At 36.6% G+C, this 23,127-nt stretch overlaps 1 protein-coding gene across 1 annotated transcript; it reads left to right on the top strand.

Moving 5' to 3' along the window:
- The first annotated feature begins 15,358 nt into the window (after positions 1-15,358).
- LOC143921076 (tRNA pseudouridine(38/39) synthase) lies at positions 15,359-21,796 on the top strand. Its single transcript, XM_077444201.1, has 9 exons — positions 15,359-15,504; positions 15,596-15,738; positions 15,815-16,016; positions 16,097-16,275; positions 16,342-16,550; positions 16,633-16,780; positions 20,885-21,124; positions 21,193-21,398; positions 21,479-21,796. Exons 1-9 carry the CDS (start codon positions 15,430-15,432, stop codon positions 21,571-21,573), a joined length of 1,497 nt encoding a protein of 498 aa, XP_077300327.1. The 5' UTR covers positions 15,359-15,429; the 3' UTR covers positions 21,574-21,796.
- Positions 21,797-23,127: the final 1,331 nt, after the last annotated feature.

Here is a 23,127-nt window from a genome sequence, read left to right as displayed (position 1 = left end):
TAGATCCGCTATCGCAATGAAAGTCCATCCATTAAGACCGATCGTTTTGAAAAGTTCGACAGGTGAACGAAATACGCGAGTCAAAACTGTAAGAGTTTTATGTATTTAACGGATTCGTTATCGTAAAACCTATTACGGCTCTGGCTCGCTAAAGCGGATTAAATTTTTAACGAGTTTCGTTCACCGTACAGAATCGATACACTTTTTTTTCATTTCATTAATAATACAAAATCCGCCATGAATGAAACTGCTTATTCAGTGACGACACCATCGCTATACCCTAACGATAATATCGTACAAATAACCACGATGATGCATTCGACCAATTAGTGTGCATGCATTGCTAACTAATAAGTAACAACCAAATGGTTAAACGTATCCTGAATATAATGCTGATACTATATGGTAAGTTATGATGACTATTTTGACTTTTTAATGCCATATTAATACCTGTCTTGGAATACAACTCACGCTTTTCATTCATTCCATCATATTCCATATCTTTAGTTCTAATATTTCTTAGTGATTTTTTTTATAAATTTCGATAAAAGAAGTCTATATCTATTTAATACTGTATAATATTCAATTGAAAGCTAGCAATGTTGTAATTTCAATTGGCGCAAGGTCCTTCTGAATAAGTCTCAACCAGAATCCACATGATTTTATTGAAGTATAACTTTTGGAGCAAAAGCTTGTGTAATTTTCTAATTTTTGCATAGTTCAATATAAAACTTCCATACCGTTCTGTTGGTTAAATTAATTGGGAAACTATATATGTATATATAAGGAATGAAGTACTGAAGTTCTGCAAGAACTGAAATATTAACCAAGCTTTGTACCATTTGAGAGAAGAGGGGAGAGATAAAAATAAAGCAATTATAAGAAATTAAAATTAGAACTTGAGTATTACAACTGCCTATAGAACTTTCCAGATTTTTTTAGAAGTGTACCGAAAATAAATCAATATATCATGCATTTATCATATATAAAATATTTCGAAATGGAACATATTTGCCTGAAAAGTTAACTAAGTTAGCTACCCTGTGCTATTTGTATTTCTTGCCAATTTTTTTTTTAATCAAACGTATTTATCTATCTGAATTGAAACTATAAACAAAAATTTATATTTAATTTACCAAAAGTTAAATATTTAATAATAAAAATAACTTCTTGAAAATCGTATTTTCTCAAAAACATCAGAATTTGGTATTAAAATATAAAGCATTTTTATAAAGCAAAATATAAGTCAATTTATCAATATTCTAAAATAATGGCAAGCAGATTAATTTATAGACCTGGCGCAAATAATCGGTTCTAATTTCAACATACTTCCAAGTTTACATAAACATGGACTAAATTTTGGAAACATTTCAATAACACTATAAAATTCTTGCTCTAACCTTGCATTTAAAACTAACAAGTATGCTGTCATGCCTCATATATTGAAATTTAAACGTGTATTGTGAATTTGAAAAAAATAATGCTTGTATTTAAAATTTACGTAATTCACATTTGAATATGTGTAAGTGACCTAAACAAAAACCAAAAATGTCGTGATAATAATAATCACCATTAGTATCCACGTAGGAGATTGACTGCATGAGACTGCCTTCATGACTTGCCCTTCTTCTTCCACTGTTTGACAGATACTCATCTTGAAAGTTCACCTTCAAATGTCCATCTTCATCTTCTTCCATCTCCCTCACATCAGAAAGTTCCACGTCGTCTTTTTTTGGTTCGAACATTTCTTTCAGCTTTGCCACTTTGATAACGTTCACACCCTCTACATCCCCCTCTCTAAATACGTAATAGTCCTCTTCGTTTAATGCACTCCCTTCGTTGGTATCGTGTTGCATTACCGACTACGATCGCGCTGTAATAATTTTGGGTCCAATTATTGGATTGAATATAACGTACGAATGAATATATTATGTACACTGGCGAAGAGCGCGACGCGCGTCCGATCGCCGCGACGGTTGGCAACCGTTTGGCGACCAAAATGGCGATCGGGCGCGCGGGAAACTCTCACGCTCGAATACCGCTAAACCAATTAATCATTCATTCAAAAACCAAGCCCACCTATACTTTTTTTACATTTAACAACGCACTGTGGAGATAGTATGACAGTTTCAATCTCATAACTCAAATACTTACACACCGCGCAACTTTCAAACTAATCTTAGCAAGTAAATCAAAGGTTTATTAAAAAAAGCCATTTCACTCAGTATTCAAGAGAGTTGCTTTAAAATCATATATAATGATTTTACTTATACGTACGTATTAGCAACCAGATGCACGTACTCTTGCACTTGATAATAAAACATACCTCTTCTATAATTTGTATATAAAATTATTATTTTGAATAAAAATACCAATAATTTTATTTTACTACCGCCATCTATGTATGTATGTTTAAAACTAAAAACTGGATAGATATCTGGCACTCTTCAGAAATTCAAATTTCAAACGCGATATTTTTGCACCATCGTAATGGCGGAGGATCCATTTACTTATATTTATAACCAAAATGAGCAATATGGCAAAATATGAAAACGATCGGATAAGAGGCAAATTTTCCTGAATTGTATTCGTAAGTGAAACGTAAAGGAGGTATTTAAGTAATGAGCACCGTTTAAGAAACTGTCAGTTGACAGTTTCTGCTTCAGGCAACTGTCAACTAACAGACTTGTGCATGCACATTGTCATTGTATATAACAATCAGTGTGTCGAAATAACTATTTTATTTCAGAATAGATAAGTGGTCTAGCATATAGTGCTTTGAACAAAGTGGTCGCGGATTTCCTATCAGAGTTTGCCAACTTCTTTGATTTTCATAGAAACGGTTCCAACAAATTGTGGCAAGGTTACCCATTTTCTCGCAAATCCCAAGTTTATAGCAATCTCTAATTTCGCTGAATTGTATAAAATGCTAAAAAAATTACAAATTTGACCATAGATGTCTCTGTGGATGTGAATTGATATGTATTTACTTTGTAAAATACTAATAATACTTGTATCAAGTGTAATTTTTTTCTAGCCAGGGAGGCACATTGGGGTTACCTGTTAGGCCTTTCTGATATAAATTAAAAATAATAAAATAAAATAAAAAAAATATTAAAAATTAAAGGGTTTGTTCCATCGTTTTATTGTCTGGAATAAATGTTATTATCAAATCACCATTACTTTACTAAAATTACTATTTTTCGCATTAACGTACAGAGAACGACTTCGGCATGTCTCCGTGACGACAGTCGATGTCATTACATTAAACATTGATGCAAATCGATCAGCCATCAGTGTCCTAGATATGTCACACACACACAACCTCACGGTGCCTGATGACCGGTATTATTACCACCCCTGACCACAAAAGCGGGTCATTTATTTTTATCGAAAAAGGGAGAAAAACCCGACAACATAAATCCGACATCTTCAACCAAATAGGTGTCAAATTTAGAATTATTAAAAGTATGCAAAAATTATTTACCAATTGGAGAACGTTTGTTTTGATTTGTGGTGTATAAATTTATATCCCATATATATATATATATATATATATATATATATATATATATATATATATATATATATATATATATATATATATATATATATATATATATATATATATATATATATATATATATATATATATATATATATATATATATATATATATATATATATATATATATTTCTGTCTGCAAAGTTGCGTACAATCGTAAGTGGTGTATAGAAGAGCTATTTTCGGTTGGATCGGTTATTTATTAGCACTTAACATACATTTTTACTGTTATGTGGATATTGGCGAGCAAGTGGCGTCTCACATAATCCGGTAGCTGTAAAGCAAAAGTAATTTCACCGATCATACTGTTGGACACGAAAAATGGTTCAGAGACGAGATATGACTTTTCTTATAGATCTATGCCCAGTGAACACGAATCTGGAAGTGTACTGAATTTTAAATCGGTAAAATTGAGCCAATCAACATTTTTTATTACCAGATTCGTGTTCACTGGGCAATAGATCTATAAGAAAAGTCATATCTCGCCTCTGAACCAAAAAAAGTCGTCATTTGTCGAACAGTGTCATTAAAAAAAAGTTAAATTTCCATAGATACATTGTACACGATGCAAGTCAAGTATTTTGAAAGTTGAAAATAAAACTTCATTTTAATGGATAGTTTTAAGGCTACATACTATGCAACTAGAAGAGTAGATTGAGTACTTCAAGTTACTTGCATGATGCATTACTTATCTGTTTTGCTATGAATTAGAAATTTGTTAAATAGTTACTAGCAGTGCAAGTAGATATTTGGATCAAGTGAGTGTAAAATGTACATACATACATATAAGTACATATGGACCAGTGGCGTGCCATCATTGGACTAGTGGGACTAGGCTAAATCCCCAAAAATATAGGCTCCCCAAAAATATTTTACTTAAAATTTAAAAATATCAAGAATTGTCCATAATGATATTTTTCACTCGGATTAGCCAAGTTTAGAAACCGGAATTGACCCTACCTGGGGTAGTTATTGTTATAGTATGGTCCGCCGCGTCAATTGCTTGTACGGCCTCGCCGTCTCAATTCTGTTCCCTTCGTGGTACTGGCGAATCATATATGTATATAATATCGCTATTCTGTGTTTCTGTGTGGCTGTGTATCTGTGTATCTGCGATAACAATCGCCACACTTTAATAGTCGTTTCGATTCGACATACATATGTTCGTCACAGCCAAAACACTGCCAACAAAATGTACGAATATAATAACGAAAGAAAAAACTTCTATATATACTGTTTGCTACCAATGTTTCTTATCTGAACATTTAGCGCCATCTATTGGAAATTTATTTAATTAAATAATTAATTTTTTTTATTGTTTTATATAGTTTATATATACATAGGTAGGTAGGTATTTTTTTTTACCATTCTTTTTGTCATATTAAACAATTGAATATAAATATTAAATTAAATATATTTAAAAGGTATTTGAAAAAAATTCGACTGCGTGCGGATCGAACACAGAACTGACACATTTCTTTTAATTTTTTTTAATTTAATAACTAATATGCCAAAACCTTTACGATGATATTTCATCAGGTACAACACTAGTGTACATATATAAATTTTTGTCCAAATCTAGTCTCTTGTTTTAAGAGTTTAAGAGAAATTTGCACTACATACATTTAAACTACCGTAAAAATTTAGTCATTTTTGACACGTACATGTAAAAATATTTCATAAACCACACAGGTACATTTAATTCGTGTGTGACATTGGTAGAAGTAGCGAATTGAGCGAGTAGACCGCGCGCAATTGTATCGACTTAATTTGATTGACGCTGTTATTGAAGACTTTGGTGACAAATAAATATCTACACATTGTATGTAACGTTTATAGAATTGTAATCTTGCATTCTACTTGCATCGTGTGAAAGTGCCTTAATCATCAGTCGTCATCTTTGATTTTTTGAAACAAATATCCATTGCGGAATTTCAAAATGAAAAGCATCTTTACGAGCATCTAAACTTTAGATTCTAAATTAGATTGTATAAATCTAACAGCTAAAATTAGATCGTATAAAATCAAATGACAGATAATGTATAATATATCAAGATGTCTCTCTTACTGCCAATTTAGGTGCCATTTCCAATTTCGAGTTACCAGCTGGCATCAGTTTGCTTCATTACATAAACTTTTGACAAACTCATATTATCTAAGCAAAAACGCTATTTCTTATCGCTTTATCTGCATTTACATCAAATAATACATACAAACAAATAATACATAATACATACATTTACATCAAATAATAAAATATTCAAAAAATTTTAACAATAAAAATAATGAAAAATCTGAATCTGTAGCTTTTAGAAAAGACTTTAACTGGTTGTGATTTATAAAAAATTAAAAATAAAGATATTCGTAAATTTCTTCGTATTCAAGATCACAAACTAGTCCATAGACCGTAACTTAAGGCGCAGACACACTGAATAGTACGACATGGAGTTTCTTCCAGCTAGTCTGTGGTTTCAAACTGTGATGGGTGTATATTTTTGGGTAATTGGATTATTAGTCACATCACGATCGTCCAAAAGACGATTTTTGCCATGAAAATCGCGAATATGGAATATTTTGCACTCGAATTCTCGTTAGTATGATGGACTTTTCGACTGCCAGATGTTCCGTTATAGAGATTTTAGTGACTTTTGGGCGAGTGATTTGTGACCAATAATCACCGAACCATCTTTATGTCATTGTTAATTCGTACGATCTTATTATTTCGAATTTCTACTACATTTCTTCAAATAATCGCTATCACCGAAAACACTCCAGGGGGTGAATTTTAGCCTGGATTGCGATAGCATAGATTGGGCGTGCCAGCTTTTTTCTAAATATACAAAACTATTAAAAAAAAAACACGTGCTGCTTACCATTCCGACTGTTTGCTCTTTTAAAAGCCTCTTCTTTCACAACTTGCAAATTCCCAGCTGTTTGATGAAATTCCACCAGATAATCCGATAATGTGAATTATTCGAAACGCGTCACTCCAGTACGCACGTACACTGGCATATTCCCTCTTGACGGAGACTTTCATTATTTCGTTATTGAACCATTACGACAATCACCAATTTATTTATCGGTGAAAAATAAGCCGTGAACTTTCACGTGCGTCACGTGAACGATTTCCACGCGTGAAAAAAGAAAATCGTAAAATATACGTTGTCTGTCGTTTTTTTTTTTCAAGTTATCTTTATCGAAGTGTGTTTTATTTCCTAAATATATGTATTTGTGTGAGCTGATGTTCGCGGAGAGGCGGACTATAACATTATGTCACGCCATCGCGCTGACATGTCATAGAAAATGTTTCGTATTATCGGATTTTCGTGCATAACGTACGAGCTTTCGCGTAATGTTCGACCGTAAAATACGACAGATGCGTATGTATTATATTATACCTATCATAAAATAAATAGTTTATTTGATGCGAGTTTTGTGAAGTACATATGTGCTTGGGGAAAAATGCAATATTTTATTTCGATTTATTGGTGAATTTTCAGAATATAAATTATCATGCTGTTATTTTCATCCTGTTGGGAATTTCATTGGGTATCCATTTTTATCTTATTAAATACAAAAAATGCCGAAAAACATGTACACATTTTATTAAATACATTTTAATATATATTAGCAGGTCAAGCAAGGTAATGTAATGTATTGAAGCCCTATAGTCAGGACCGAATTTATGATAGATAAAAAGAGGCCCTAGGCTATTCCACTTTAAATTAGCTATTATTTTATTTTATTTTATTTTATTGTCACAAATCAATACACATTCGCCATTACAGATTTGCTCCAATGCGACGGGTGTACGTTAATGAAATACATAAACAATCAGAAATCAGAAATACAGTAATACATACATATACAATCAGAATATATAGAATATAACAATTAATCAGAAATAATAATCATAGTGACATCTATGGATTTCAGATTACTGTGTATAATTAATACAAATTATACACAGGCAGATTTTTGTGACAACAGGATTAGATTTTTTAATACCAATTTTCAGGAACCGTTTCAGCAATGATCAGATAAAATTGGCAAACTCTGATAGAGAAACGATCGATTTGGAGTCACAAAACCCCCAAATCTAACCAGCAGTGGCGAGGACACGAACCTATGACCTCAGTGATGCTAAATATATACGCTATCACTAAGCCAAACTGCTGGCTTTATGAACAACCAATTATAGTTATGAAATATAATACAAACATATGGAAGCCTTAGTAGGCTTCCAATCCCGGGATCTTTTTTTAAACTGTTCAAATTTTCAATATGCACATATTTTTTATCGTAAATTTTTATTATTAATTTGGTACACCTTGGCTGGAGGCTCCCTAGATTATGGGGCCCTAATCTGCCTATAGGGTAAATCCGGCACTGCCTATAGCTATAGAATATCATTTTTTTCATAATTTTTTACAAATTTAAAAAAATCTATGGAGTGCATTTCAGCGAATGTTTTTTTTTAAATATGCCACAAAAAGATCTTTAATCAATGTGTTTTGCCAATGATGACGAATGGATTTGAAACTTGAACATTGTCAAATGCACTCAAAAGTATTGAACTCGGCATGTTCCTCATAAGGAGGAGAGATATGAAACGAAATAAATGGGTAAAAAGTATGAAAAGGGTAGTGGATATTTTATATTTTTCTAATTCACAAATTATCTAAGTTCGAAATTCACGGCAATTTACTTAGAAGTTTAACTTCTTATATTAATTTTAAAAGTCAATTAGTTACTATAAAGGGCTAACCCCAGACTAATCCTATCCGGAGTCCCTCAAGTTTCTCACCTTGGACCACTTCTATTTATTAACTAGCTGAACCCGGCATGCGTTGCAATGCCATAATAACGCATGCAATTCCTGTTCCCGTTCCCGTTCCCATTTGTCGGAAAAACGCAGGCAGCGAACACGATTATAGCGTTGCAATAACACTCATTCCCGATTTTCCCGTTTCCGTTCCCGTTTTTGGACAATTTTTTTTCACAGTAATCTTCCCGGACATGCATACAACAAATCCTGAAAGTTCCATCGTAATCGGCTTAGTGGTTTAGGAGCCTATTCGATACACACAGACAGACAGATAGACGATTTCATACCCCTTCTGAAGTGTCAGTATTTACTTTATGATCTTAAGGTTTTCCATCCTATTAATAGTGTATCAGATTGCTCAAAATTACAATCCGACATATAAACTGAGGAGGATTCCTATTTATTGGATATGTCACAACAATTAAGCTAGAAAAATTGGAAAATTCTAACTGGAGGCGGTTGATCTGTGTTTTAACAGCCAAAAGTTCTCGCCAGCAGCGTATTTGGTCGGAACATGAACTCATGACTTCTCTACTGATATGCAATAGCTCTACCATTACACTAAGCTTTGGCCTAGTGGAGAGAGTGAAGAAATTGAAATGGCAATAAGCGGGACATGTAGCTAGAAGAGTGGATGAAAGGTGGTCAAAAGAAGTGCTAGAATGGTACCCGAGATAATTTGAAATGGTGTAAGGAAGGCAGCCAGAAAGAAAGGCGAAATTAGAAAACTGTTTGGGTGAGATGAATGAGAGTTGTACAAAACAGAAACCTGTCGGAAGCGCAAAACGGAAGCGCGTCGGAGAGCTAAATACAGAAGTGGATGGCAAATGGCTGTGAATGATGATACCGTTCATATATATTTTTAGGCATTTTTTGTATTTAAAATAAAGATAACGTTTATAATCAAAATACCCAATTAAATCTGCAATCGATGACAATTATGCGTTTATTATTTTTATATAGTAAAAAATATTATTACTTTCGATGTTACTAAAAAATTGATTCACCTATTGAAATTTATTTTGGTCGATTATGAGTTTTGACTGAATAATGAGAATCAAAGTCCCCGTTTCGTTCAAAAGTCTCCATAAAAAGCAAGCCGTGTTCGCAATAGGTATTTGTACAATATGGGAAGCGTTCTTTTCAGAAAATTGTCACTTTTCTTGTTCCCGTGATTATTTTAAAAATAAAAGGAAAAAACCAACTTTTTTTAAAGTTTCACTGAGACAAATCGATTGGTTGGAGGCACAGGACATTGTTTAAAATTGATATTTCTTTTATTTAACGTTTCCTTGATACGACAAAAGTTTTCCGCTCGGGCCATCGATGAAAATCCAAAACTCTCTTTTTTCACTCCGACCTAATGTTACATAGATTATTATACTTATATATTATTATAATCTATGTAACTATGCATAGTTACATAGATTATTATTTTATTATAAGTGAGCTCGTTTTCCGGCGAGTTTTCAGTCAGATTATCGCCCACTCCAGTTATTTCGAGCGAACTATTCACGTTTATTAAAAATAAACAAGTGGCATTTTAATCATTGATCAAATGGACAGGTGGGAACATTCCCATCGGTTTACACTGACAATTAATTGACCTGAGCATTTCAATTATTAACTTGACCATCGCCGTTTGATTGTACATATATTTAACATTCAACTAGCAAGGTCACACATATGTAGCTTGCAATTCCCCCAATGTCAATAAATTATGCATTAGCGTCACATTAAAAACTGTTTTAAGCTCGTCCGTATTCATCAGCTCAACCTCAAAACTATCCATTTAACTCTAATTCGATGTTCGTATTGTCAATAGTTCAGAGTTTGTGTGCGTATCACAGGAAAAATCAATTATCGCACACGCGAAGTGCACAAATAAATTATACTGGTTGAATATTCCGAGTAAAAATAGACTTTCTGGTGACCTTTAGTATGTATTGTGTACATATGTATGTTACATATGTTAATGAAATTCCCAAATACTCGTTTTAATAATTGACTCCTATTTTCTGTGAAAATACTACTTAAGTTTCAATTCAAAGTGATACATTTAAGAATTCTTCATTCTATGTAAAGCTAAGCTCCACTTATGGTAAGAACACATTCAAAAGTGCGGCACGGGACGTGTACGTGGACTCAAACTGTGAGAGACGTATCTTAATGCCATTATTAATTCGTACGATCTTATTGTTATGAGAACCGATATAGATCACTGTCAAACCTGTGTCAATACAAGGATAAAATATCACCGAAAACACTCCGGGGGGTTGAGGTTTGCGAATGGACGCAACGGTACAGATTTGACTTACCAGCGTTTTTTTTTTGCCTTCTAGGGCTTCGCCCTCGGCGCCGCCCTGAGCCTTTGTCTTCTAGGGCTTCGCCCCTCCACGCCCCAATGAGCAATTGCCGTTTAGGGCTTCGCCCCCATGGTCAGTTGCCTTTTAGAGCTTCGCCCCTCCGCGCCCCCATGATTAAATGCCGTCTAGGGCTTCGCCCCCCTTAGTTAATGCCTTTTAGAGCTTCGCCCCTCCACGCCCCCAAGATAAATTGCCGTTTAGGGCTTCGCCCCCCTTAGTTAATGCCTTTTAGGGCTTCGCCCCTCCGCGCCCCGATGATTAAATGCCGTCTAGGGCTTCGCCCCCATGATCAGTTGCCTTTTAGGGCTTCGCCCCTCCGCGTCCCCATGATTAATTGCCGTCTAGGGCTTCGCCCTCCCTTAGTTAATGCCTTTTAGGGCTTCGCCCCTCCGCGCCCCCATGATTAAATGCCGTCTAGGGCTTCGCCCCCATGATCAGTTACCGTTTAGGGCTTCGCCTCATAAGGCTGAGCCCCATGAGGCTGCGCCCCCCTGCGCCCCCTTCGGGGCCCCATGCGGCAGAGCTCCATAAGGCGGCGCCCCATAAGGCTGCGCCCCATAAGGCTGCGCCCCATAAGGCTGCGCCCCATAAGGTCGCGCCCCATAAGACTGCGCCCCATAAGGCTGCGCCCCATAAGGCTGCGCCTGATAAGGCTGCGCCCCATAAAGCTGCACCCCCTTTGAGGCCCCATGGGGCTGCGCCCCATAAGGCTGCGCCCCATAAGGCAGCGCCCCATAAGGCTGCGCCGCATAAGGCTGCGCCCCATAAAGCTGCACCCCCTTTGAGGCCCCATGGGGCTGCGCCCCATAAGGCTGCGCCCCATAAGGCAGCGCCCCATAAGGCTGCGCCGCATAAGGCAGCGCCCCATAAGGCTGCGCCCCATAAGACTGCGCCCCATAAGGCTGCGCCCCATAAAGCTGCGCCCCTTTGGGGCCCCATAAGGCTGCGGCCCCTTCGGGGCCCCACGGGGCTGCGCCCCTTGTGGCGCCCCATGAGGCTGCGCCCCTTTCGGGGCCCCATAAGGCTGTAGCGCCCCTGGCGGGGCCCCATGAAACTACTCGCCTTTCGCCCCCGCGGGAGTGAATCCATTGAATCGAAAAAAACAAATCGGCGCCTATGGATCAAAAAAATAAAATCGAATCACGTGTTCGATGACGTCACCGATCTACGGACGACGAACGACGAACGACGGATACATCCATACAAAGTCTCTTTCCAAATTATATATTAGATGAAGATAATAATTTTACATTTACTAAAAAGTGATTGCGCGGAAATTTATCGGTATATCTTTAACAAAGCGATAAGATTGAAAAAAAATATATATATACATACATAAGTATATGGGGGGGGGCGCAAATTTAGGTTTTTGTCGGGGGTGCTAAATAACCTAGCGCCGGCCCTGTATTACCCATACCTCTACCCTACTTCTTTCCTTTTGGGTATGCTTGGGTATAATCCCCTTGAACTCCGGAGTAACTTCTCATTAATTAATTTTGTTATCCAGCTTCTACGTGGTAATACTTCATGCCCGTCGTTACTGGAACAGTTGGGACTTTATTTCCCTAATAATTATGTATGTGCGTGGTAGACATCTTCATTTGATGATTGTACCTCCTGCTCGCACAGTTCTTAATTGAATGGCTCATATTCCAAGAGCTATCCGACTTCTCAATGAAATCGTTGCTGCTAAGCCTGAATGCGATATTTTCCTCCTTAGTGAGCGTAGATTGTTTTAACCTAGCTGTCTGGTAGCCTTCGCTCATCCTTATTTTTATAATTGTATGTGATGTATGAGTAGAATTTGGATCTTATCTCTTTCATTTGGACCTCGCAGGGATGTTTTGTATTTTCGACCGGTTCTTATACATACATACATATATTGGTGCTGGCTGTAAATGCTAGACATTCCATACTATGTATTCTGTTTATTTGATATTTTTTATTGTATCTACTATTATTTTGCCTGTATATATTGTTATATCTTCTCTATTATATTTTCTACCATTGTGCCGCATAGGGATTCCTGTAATGCCACAATGGTCCAAACTTAAACAAATAAAATAACATTCCGGAATATAAAAAAATTAACTTAAGTCAATATCTCACGTAGCTTATGCTAGTATGCAAGTCAATGTGGGTTTAAACAATCACGCGATCAGTGAAAGTTACATTTGTGACATCAGAGAACGCTTTAACATTTTGATATAATTTTTTTTATTACAACTTCCTCTATGTACATATTTACATGAATTTGCGTCACGATCACAACAGTGCGCATTATTTGAAAGTCCCCTTTTAATCACAAGTCGTAAATACTACATAAAATAATATCGAATATTCTAGTTTAAGTCATTTCCAATTTCATCGGCTATAAAACGTAAAAGCTATCATGAATTCACAACCAACAAGACGTCATTTGAGTGGGTTCATTGAAAAAACTTTGGATTAATATTTGATGAAATCGTAGGTTGAGTCGATGCTCTTTACAGCTATTTTTAGCATCAGACCGATTTATCCAATTACTAAAATTGTTTTGTAACCTTTCGGGCTCCCCCGAGTAGTACAGAATCTAATTACATTATAAATAAAAGCTTTTAATAAGAGTATTGGCTTTGGCTTCCGTCAGCAAAAATAATCTCATTAAATTAAAGCCGTTTTGAAGACGGAGACCTTTATAAATTTGCCAGTCTCTAGAAAATAAAATAAAAGTTACAATGCACTGTAATATAGTGTATTCGTTGATATAATATTGAATGACTGTGAATCGAAAAAACCTTTGCATGATATGTAAAAATTTGTTAATGTTGTAACTGTATGTATAAAATTATGGGAAAACACTGTTTGACATTATTGACCATTGTGCTTGTCGCTTATCTAAATGTAGCGGATGGACAATACTAAATAATTATATTTGTCCCCGAATACATTCCATACATATTTAATGCTTGTATCAGGGCGACATTTAAAGTGATCAATATTGAACTAACCTCTCCACATTCTGATATAAAATACGTCAAGGTCACATTATATGACATTTGATTGATCATAAAGAATGTACAATTATATTTTTTGCAATTAGCAGCTTAAAAACGATTATATTATATTAATTTATGATAATTTTAGTATTAAAAAGAAGAGAACAAAGAGTAATCTATCTTTGTGGATATTAAATGGGTACTTGACTGCATGAAGACCTTTGATTCATCATGGTAACATTATTTCAATTATTGAAATTTGGTACTGATAATTTCGACTAAATTAGTAATAAAAAATTGCATGTTTTCTTATAATTATAAAAGCAACTTAAATAATAAAAAATGAATGAAAAATGTAAATTATTCGTATGAAATATCAATTTGATAAACGTTTGCAAGTATGGAAAATGCTTTAGTTATTAGCATAGGACGGCGCGACCCGCCGCATCATTGTTCATTTTTATGCTGAACTTTTTCTTTTTACTCTCTAGCTTTGTAGTTTGCCCTATTTCCTGGAAAAAGCACGCTCCACCGCCGAAGACTAGTTATTAGCCAATGTATACAGGGCCACTCTAAGGGGTGATTTGACGGTGCTGAGCACCTGGGCGCCCAAGCCCCAAAGGGCGCTAAGCTCCACGAAAAAAATATTATATAAAATATATAAAAAACATATCGACTACTTCCGTTAAACAAATATTGAAATAAATTTGCAACGTCGCCAAAGTCTACGTTTCGTGTGCAAAAGTGTGGGAAAAAAAGGAGCGATGGCAGAAATGTAATGCACATTGATATGTATGTATGTATTCATGGGTAAACGGACTACTAGTCATATGTGAACCAGTCACAGGACAACCGGTCGCTCTAGATCGGTCACACGTGATCACCCGTCACACTAAAACTGGTCACGAGAAAACTGGTCACACCCTAAAATCGGTCAACCAGTTTTCTCGTGACCGATTTTAGGGTGTGGCCAGTTTTCTCGTGACCAGTTTTAGTGTGGGACTATCCCTAAGTCCCAATAAAAAAATATATATCTGCAGCCATTCACCATCCACTGCTGGATGAAAGCCTCTCCAGCAAGCTTCCACTCGTCTCAACCTTGCGCAACCCTCATCCATCTCATCCCACATATTTTCCAAATTTTGTCTTACCATCTTCCCTGCGGTCTTCCTTTTACCCTTTTGCATTCTCTCGGGTACCACTCAAGGATTTATTTTGTCCAGCTTTCGTCCATTTTTCTAACCACGTGGCTCGCCCATTACCATTTCAATCTCTACTCTATCCACTACTCTTGTCATATTTCTCACCCACGTATTCTTCTTCTTGTCTTTCCTCGTTATGCCAAGCATACAGCGTTCCATACTTCTTGGAGTGCATTGGACTTTGTTTAGAAACTTCGTGTTCTATCCAAGTTATGTCCAAGTTTCACATTCATACGTCATCACTAGCAAAACACACTGATCGAAGATCTTTTTCGATCAAAGTTCGAATACAAATAGAACATTTCTATCAAACAAATACTTAATGGAATAAATTTTGATAAAATAATATAATGGGAATTTTAAGCGGCTATGAATGTTGTTTTTCTTTTAATTTTATTAATGTATTTTCTTTGACATTTAATATCACTGGTTGTAATTTTGATCGTTATGGTTAGAGTTTTGACAGTACCTCGTTGTCAAAACATTCAAAATGTCAAAACTCACTGTAAATCGTAGCAAAACGAAAAATCTTACCAAAAATGAACTTTTAGAACTTAATAAAGAGGTATGATCAAACTAAGCAGTAGTAATACCATCAGAAATAAATATAATTGTAGAAGTTGTATGTATAACCTATAAATAATTTTGTTGGTTAGGAACTTGTGGATAGAATAATGCAATTGGAGGCACACAATCTGCAACTAAAACGTATCATTTCGAAGAACATAGACTCAACAGAAACTTCACTTGATGATAATTTCGATACATCAAAAAATAAGAAAAAATTTGATTTTACAAAGTAATTGCTTATTTTTTGTATGTATATTTTCACGAACTTCAAAAAATTATGAAATAAATAACTTTTCAAATTCTAGATGTAACTTTAGAAGGATACTTCTGCGATTGGGATACTTTGGCAAACAATACCGCGGCTTAGCAGTGCAAGAAGATAGCACAAACACAATAGAGCATTTTCTATTTAAAGCCTTGCAAAAATCTCAGTTGATTCCATCTCGAGACAAAGCAAACTACCATCGATGTGGTAGAACCGATAAAGGAGTCAGTGCTAGTGGACAGGTACGTTCAAATATGTTTGCATATGTACCTTAATATCTCGCCTAATACACATACAAATAATCTATTCATTGTATTTTCAGGTAATATCATTGATAGTTAGAAGCAAACTTTCAAACGAAGAATTGGCCGAATCATACGGAAACTTGTCTAAAGAAATATCATATTGTAAAGTCTTAAATCGTTTGTTTCCCGATGATATACGAGCAATATCTTGGATGCCTATCGGTATGAGTGAAAACGGTGAGCCGTTCAGTGCTAGGTAATTGATTGGGTAATAACAAATCTTTGCTTTTTATCGTGTAATAAATTACCTGTGGATTTTTAGATTCGATTGTAAACAACGTACGTATAAGTATTGGTTTCCTAAATTGTTGCTCGACGTTGAAGCCATGCGACAAGCTAGTGGCTATCTAGTGGGAACACACGACTTTAGAAATCTGTGTAAAATGGATGTGGCCAACGGCGTCACGTCTTACCTGCGGCATATTCATTCCGTCGAAGTTATTCCTGAGAATAGTGAATCTCAAGATAATGGTGAATTAGTTTATATTGAATTAGTTTATATTTATACATTTTCCACAATCGCTTAATTATTTCTTATATATTTTTTTTACAGAGTACAGTATGTATTATTTGAAAATAGTTGCGAATGCATTCTTGTGGCATCAGATCCGATGTATAGCTGGTGTTCTCTTCTTGATCGGAAGTGGAGTCGAGCAGCCGTCGATCGTTCAAAATTTACTCGATGTTGATAAACATCCTAGGTATGTTCAATTGGTTCCTACATTAATATCTCGTACTACATGCATATATCAGAATGACATGAACTGACAGACGATTACTATATACATGCTAGTGCTGTGCCCGATGAAATATCATCGTATGGGTTATTAGTAGAGACACGTATTTTGGGCACTTTGCTATTAATGCTTAATTGATGCTAAAATTCCGAATAGATGCTAAATTCGTAAAATATGCGAATAGATGCTAAAATAACAAACAAAAGTGAAATTTGCATAAAATTTATAAAATTAATAGACAATTGAGAAGGGTCTTCGTATCCCTTTTACTCATTTATTATGTGAAGAAATTGAGTGGATAAAACAGAGCTTGCAGTTTACCATAGACGGTGATTTAATGTTATTACATCAACCTGCCATTGTTTAATGTATTAACATTTTTAATGCCCTAAAACGCTAAAATTGACAAAAATAGATGCCCAAAATACGTGTCTCTAGTTATGGCATATTAAGTTATTAAATTAAAAAAAAAATTAAATAATTGTGTCGGTCCTGTGTGTGATCCGCACGCGGACTAAATATATTTAATATTCATATTTAATTGTATAATATGAAAAAAATGGTAAAAACTGCCTACTGATTAAATTAATTTTCAATAAATGGGCCTTAATTCTCTGAGACTATTTTCCTAGAGGAAACATTGGTAGCAAACAGTATATGTATGTGGGTGGAATTCCTGAATAGTTGGCGCTATTCAGGACCACGATGGGATGTGGCGGTGGAATTGAAGATCAAACACGTGCGTTTTCAGTCATGTTGTTTATTAAAACGACACCACGCGGTGGTTTAACGACCAACCGCCCCCAGTGGAAGGTTAACTTCTACTAACTGTAAAATAGCGGTCCTTTCGCGCCCTCTGCCACTTTTCCATCCCCCCTCTACAATCGGTCGTAACATACCCTTTCTCAGCCATAGCCCATACATCAGCCTTTCGTTCAATCCCAACACTACAACTCGGCCTTTCCTGACCACAAACCTGCCCTCAGGTTTCTCTCACCTGCCGGGCCATTCCTCAATCATATTACACATAATTTTCAGACATACTTCTCAATAATCCCAGACATACTTCACAGTAGTCTTCAACATACTCCACAATAATCTCAAACTTACTCCACAGTAACCTTAAACATATTTCAGTATCATATCAATTTTTCACGTTCAATACAATTCAATCTTCAAAAAAGTTACACACAGATCATCACAATTAAAGTTACACATAAATCATCACAATTGCAATCTAAAATCATTACAAAAAATACATAGCATTAAAATCAACACCTTCACATCGGAAACAAATCACATTTTAAAATCATTACAGGAAATACATAGCATTAAAATTAACACCTTTACATCGGAAACAAATCACATTTTAAAACATCACTAGAATTACATTTCAATACAATTATCTCATATTCTTCTAGGCATGTGACCAAATTAAAACATTATTCAACATACCAAACACTCGCCAAAACATGAAAACACTAGAATAATCAATAAAACATTAACAATATTTCAAATCTTAACTACTAACAAAATAAAACAATAATCAAATATCATGTAAGGCTTAACTAAAACCCCTCCGGGTACTCCACTTATTCTCTAATTCACTGACACACACTTCACTTCAATCGGCACAACCTAAACACTATCCGATGCCAGTCGCGATTCCACGCGGCTGTCCGATGATGTTGTCCGCGATGGACCTCCCGTCGCCCCACAGCTTTCCATGTGGTATCTTGCCACATATGAAGTTGACCAATATCGTTCCTGGTTCACCGATATATCCAAAAACTCCTTTCTTAATCCATGGTCTTATTTTATTTTCCATTAAAGTAACATCAATCTGACTACGACCGAGCTTGAAAGTGAATACATTGTCCTTTGGTGTTGAAATTTTGGCTGGGTCTCTTATTTCTTCTGGTGATTTATCCATATCTTTTTCTTTATATTTCCCATTTTCTTCATCTTCATCTTTAGGATTCTTCGAATGACCATGAGACCCTTTACTGAATTGACCATCGGGCGGTTCATCTTTATTTGAAAACGCCATGTCTCCGTTGTCCCAAAGCCTTCCAATATGCAAACCATCACCGTCCATACTTCCATCACCCATGTCCAGGCCTCCATTACCCGTGTCCTCACTTCGATCACTCATGTCTACACCGTCCTCTTCATTATTGGAAACGTCTATTCCACATGGTTTGCGATGCTTACTTTCATCATTCTTCATCCTAATTGAATCTGTGGTTGATGATCGATTTTCTGTGTTCGGTCGCACTGAAGAATAGTCCAAATGAGCTCGAGACGGCGACGCTGGAGGCTCTAAGGGGGTCCTCACCATCTGACCATGTGACATGTTTGATGTTACATCAGCCTCGCTTGAACAGGAATCGTTGGGTTCTGCATGAGCAGACATCTCTTGTGAAGCCCGTTCTTCTTTTTCCCTCCGCAGACTCTGTTCCAACTTAACCTCGATCGGAACTCGTGGTTTTGACGTTTTATCGCGTTCCACTTTGATTTTTTCTTGCTCTCCATCCTTCAAGTCCGAATCAGCCCTCCTTACTCCTTCCGCAGCTTTTCTACGAATGGCACCGGAGCTGTTACATTGGTCTCTTACCACAGGAACACTTTCACTAGTGATGATGCCGCATCGATGTACGAAGTTCTCGCCGGCGAGGTTGTCTTCACTGCCTGTGTCGATCAGTGCCGGCGTCCTCGCCTTGGGTCTCCAGCCGCCTCCAGTTGAGGGTGCGGGCACTGCTTTGGCCGTGGCTACGGTTGCGGCTGCTTCTTCTGCCTTTACCTTTTCCACCAGCCCTTCGAAGGCGCTCAACTTGTCCCTGAACTCCTTCAAATTGCGGGCACCATGCAGCATCCCCTTCATAGAAGACCTGCCAGGGATCCCGTCGATGACGTATTCCATGAGGTCGCGATCCTCGATCGAACCCACGCTCGCCATCTCCCGCATCCGGTAAAAGTACTCGTTGACCGATTCCTCTGACGTTTTCTGCGACTTGGACAGCCTCCTATGGACTGACGCCCCACTCACCATCCGAGCGAACTCCTCCAGTAATGCGCTTTTGAGTTTCTCCCACGAATAGACCCCATCTTGTATGCGCAGGAACCTCTCGGCCACCCCCTTGACCAGGCGTTTCCCAAACAGCAGCTTTTCCATGCTGCCCCAACCTGCCGAGTGTGCGACTTCTTCGATCTGCGCCACCCACTTTTCTACCGGATAGTCGTCGTTTCCGGTGAAAATGGGGACGGCGCCCTCCATGTCTTGGAAAGTCAGCTTGGCTCGGCTGGCGACTGGCTCTTCTATCGCCCTCTCCCGAACCCCTCTCGACGTCCTACGACCAGATGTCGGCCTCCTCCTCCGATACATTGTAGCACGTGGTCTTCAAACTGCCGCCTAATCCCGGACGAGCCTCCAATTGTGGGGGGGGAATTCCTGAATAGATGACGCTATTCAGGACCACGATGGGATGTGGCGGTGGAATTGAAGATCAAACACGTGCGTTTTCAGTCATGTTGTTTATTAAAACGACACCACGCGGTGGTTTAACGACCAACCGCCCCCAGTGGAAGGTTAACTTCTACTAACTGTAAAATAGCGGTCCTTTCGCGCCCTCTGCCACTTTTCCATCCCCCCTCTACAATCGGTCGTAACATACCCTTTCTCAGCCATAGCCCATACATCAGCCTTTCGTTCAATCCCAACACTACATGTATATATATAAAGGTTTTGTCGTGATTCGTTATTATATTCATACGTTTTATTGGCAGTGTTTTAACTGTGACATACATATGTCGAATCAAAACGACTGTATAATACTTCTGCGAGCTTTATCGCAGACACAGACAGAGAATAGCGATATTATATATACATTTATAATTATATTGTACTTTTTGTGGAATCAAAACGACTATTATAGTTGGGCGAGCGTTATCGCACACAGATACAAAGAGTAACGAGCGTTATCGCACACAGATACAAAGAATAGCGATATTTTATATATGATCATAGTAACAGCATTATAATGAAATAGTATTGTTTCAACTTTATAGGAAACCTCAATATAATATGGCGATAGATTCACCATTAAATTTGTTTCACTGTCAGTATGATGTCATTAAAAATGATGATCCCGATGAACTCGAAAAGTTAAACATCACTGCTGATCTTCTAAACCAAAAAACTGTACTAGGTATTGGCAATAAACTGAAGAAGTGGTGGAATGTTGACATAGAAGATTTGGTTATGGTTATCAAGTGTTTCCGAGAACAATGGACAAAGGCAGCCATAGAGTAAGTGATATTTTAAACTATGTGACGTTTTTTTTTATAACATTATTATGATATTTTATGCTTTCTAGAGCGTCTATGATCAAAGATGTTATAAACGATTTGGAAAATTTGTATAGCGTAGAATGTAAGCGGCAATTGAATAAAGAGTCCGTTCAAACAAATATTAAAACGTATAGCAAAGAAGAATTCAGTATTAAAGTTTTTTCGGCGTATGATTTAATACAAGGCGTCAGACCAAAGACATACGTGCCATTGTTGAAGAGGCCGACGTGTGGTAATTATATTTAAAGCTTGTTCTATTCACTCATTTGAATATATATTTAATATAGTAATGTGTTCGTGTGGTTATTACAGAAACTTTGGAAAATAGAATAGAGCATTACGTTAAGAAAAAGAGATTAAATGAAATTCCAATGGAGGTTTCCACATCGGAAGAACTTCAAGTGTGATTGTTAGAACTAGAAGTGATTGCTAGAACGGACTGAAAATAATACATAATAATCTTTTTATTATTTGAAATGCTTTATTCTGGAATGTATTGATAAATAAAATAAGCTGAACCACAATTCGTTATTTTTATTCTTCGCTATGGCTTATTTTGTAAAAAATTATCTGTACCTGGTTTTACAAGAAAGCTATTTTATCAACAAATATATTTTTCTAAATAAGCTTATATTCTATTTTTATTTTTTTAAATGTATACCAGGAAGTATGTCTAACAGGTAACTCCAATTCGCTTTTCTAGCTAGAAACATTGTACAGGCACATTTGATACAAGTATTATACAAAGTAAATATATATCAACTAACACCCACCGAGATAACTATGGTCGAATTTGTAAATTTGCAGCATTTTATACAATTCAGCGAAATTCGAGATTGCTGAAAATCTGAGATTTGCGAGAAAATGGGTAAGATTGCCAATTTGTTGGTACCATTTCAATGAAAATAAGATAAATTGGCAAAATCTGATAGGAAATAATCGAATTAGAGTCACAAATCCGAGGTCTGGCCAGCAGAAACCAGTAGGATTTGAACCCGTGACCACTTTGTTCAAAGCATTATATGCTAACCACTAGTCTATTCTGCTGGTTAAATAATAAATAAATTTTAAATTAATCAAATAAGTCGTCAATTCAGGTCATAGAGGAAAATTTAAAGTTTTTTAATTATTGTATAATTTTATTTAGTATTGTTGCGTAGAGGTGGGTGGAGGATCCAAGTAAACGGCCAAAGTCGTGTCACAGCATTTATTGATGATTAAGGAGATACACACACTGGCAGTGCTCAGTCCAGAATGTCTTGATATCGCCTAAGTACCGTCTTATAAGGGGCAGGTCTCTCAGGACATCTTCAACGTCCGGTTTGCTTGTCTATTGTTATGGTCACGTCCTAGATGTCCCACGCTACCGCTGTGGATTCTGAGAACTCTACCGGAATGCGACCCCGAGTTATCGCTACCTCGCTAAGTGCATTCCGGGGGATAATCCTCGAAACCAATTATAACGGTCGCACAGTGTCAGGGATGCGCCTCGGCTTAATTCGATTGCACTTAACCGTTACTAACCTCTTATTTTAATATACGTAACAGTATCAATTAAACAAACGAAATGTTTTTCAGTTATTTATTTTGCAATTCATTATTTATATAATATTCCATATATTATCGTGTAAAAGTCACTGCTTTCAGTTTCTAATTACATAATTTGTCAAAAAACGATTACCCAAACTTGAGCACTACTACTTACATATATTTATTTTTTAACTGTTCTACATACATGTGTGTAGTGTTGGAATTGAACGAAAGGCTGATGTATGGGCTATGGCTGAGAAAGGGTATGTTACGACCGATTGTAGAGAGGGGATGGAAAGTGGCAGAGGGCGCGAAAGCGACCGCTATTTTACAGTTAGTAGAAGTTAACCTTCCACTGGGGGCGGTTGGTCGCTAAGCCACCGCGTGGTGTCGTTTTAATAAACAACATGACTGAAAACGCACGTGTTTGA

This window comes from Arctopsyche grandis, chromosome 13, assembly GCF_051622035.1.
Source record: "Arctopsyche grandis isolate Sample6627 chromosome 13, ASM5162203v2, whole genome shotgun sequence".
NCBI classification, from domain to species: domain Eukaryota; kingdom Metazoa; phylum Arthropoda; class Insecta; order Trichoptera; family Hydropsychidae; genus Arctopsyche; species Arctopsyche grandis.
This window is presented reverse-complemented; position numbering and strand designations above follow the sequence as displayed.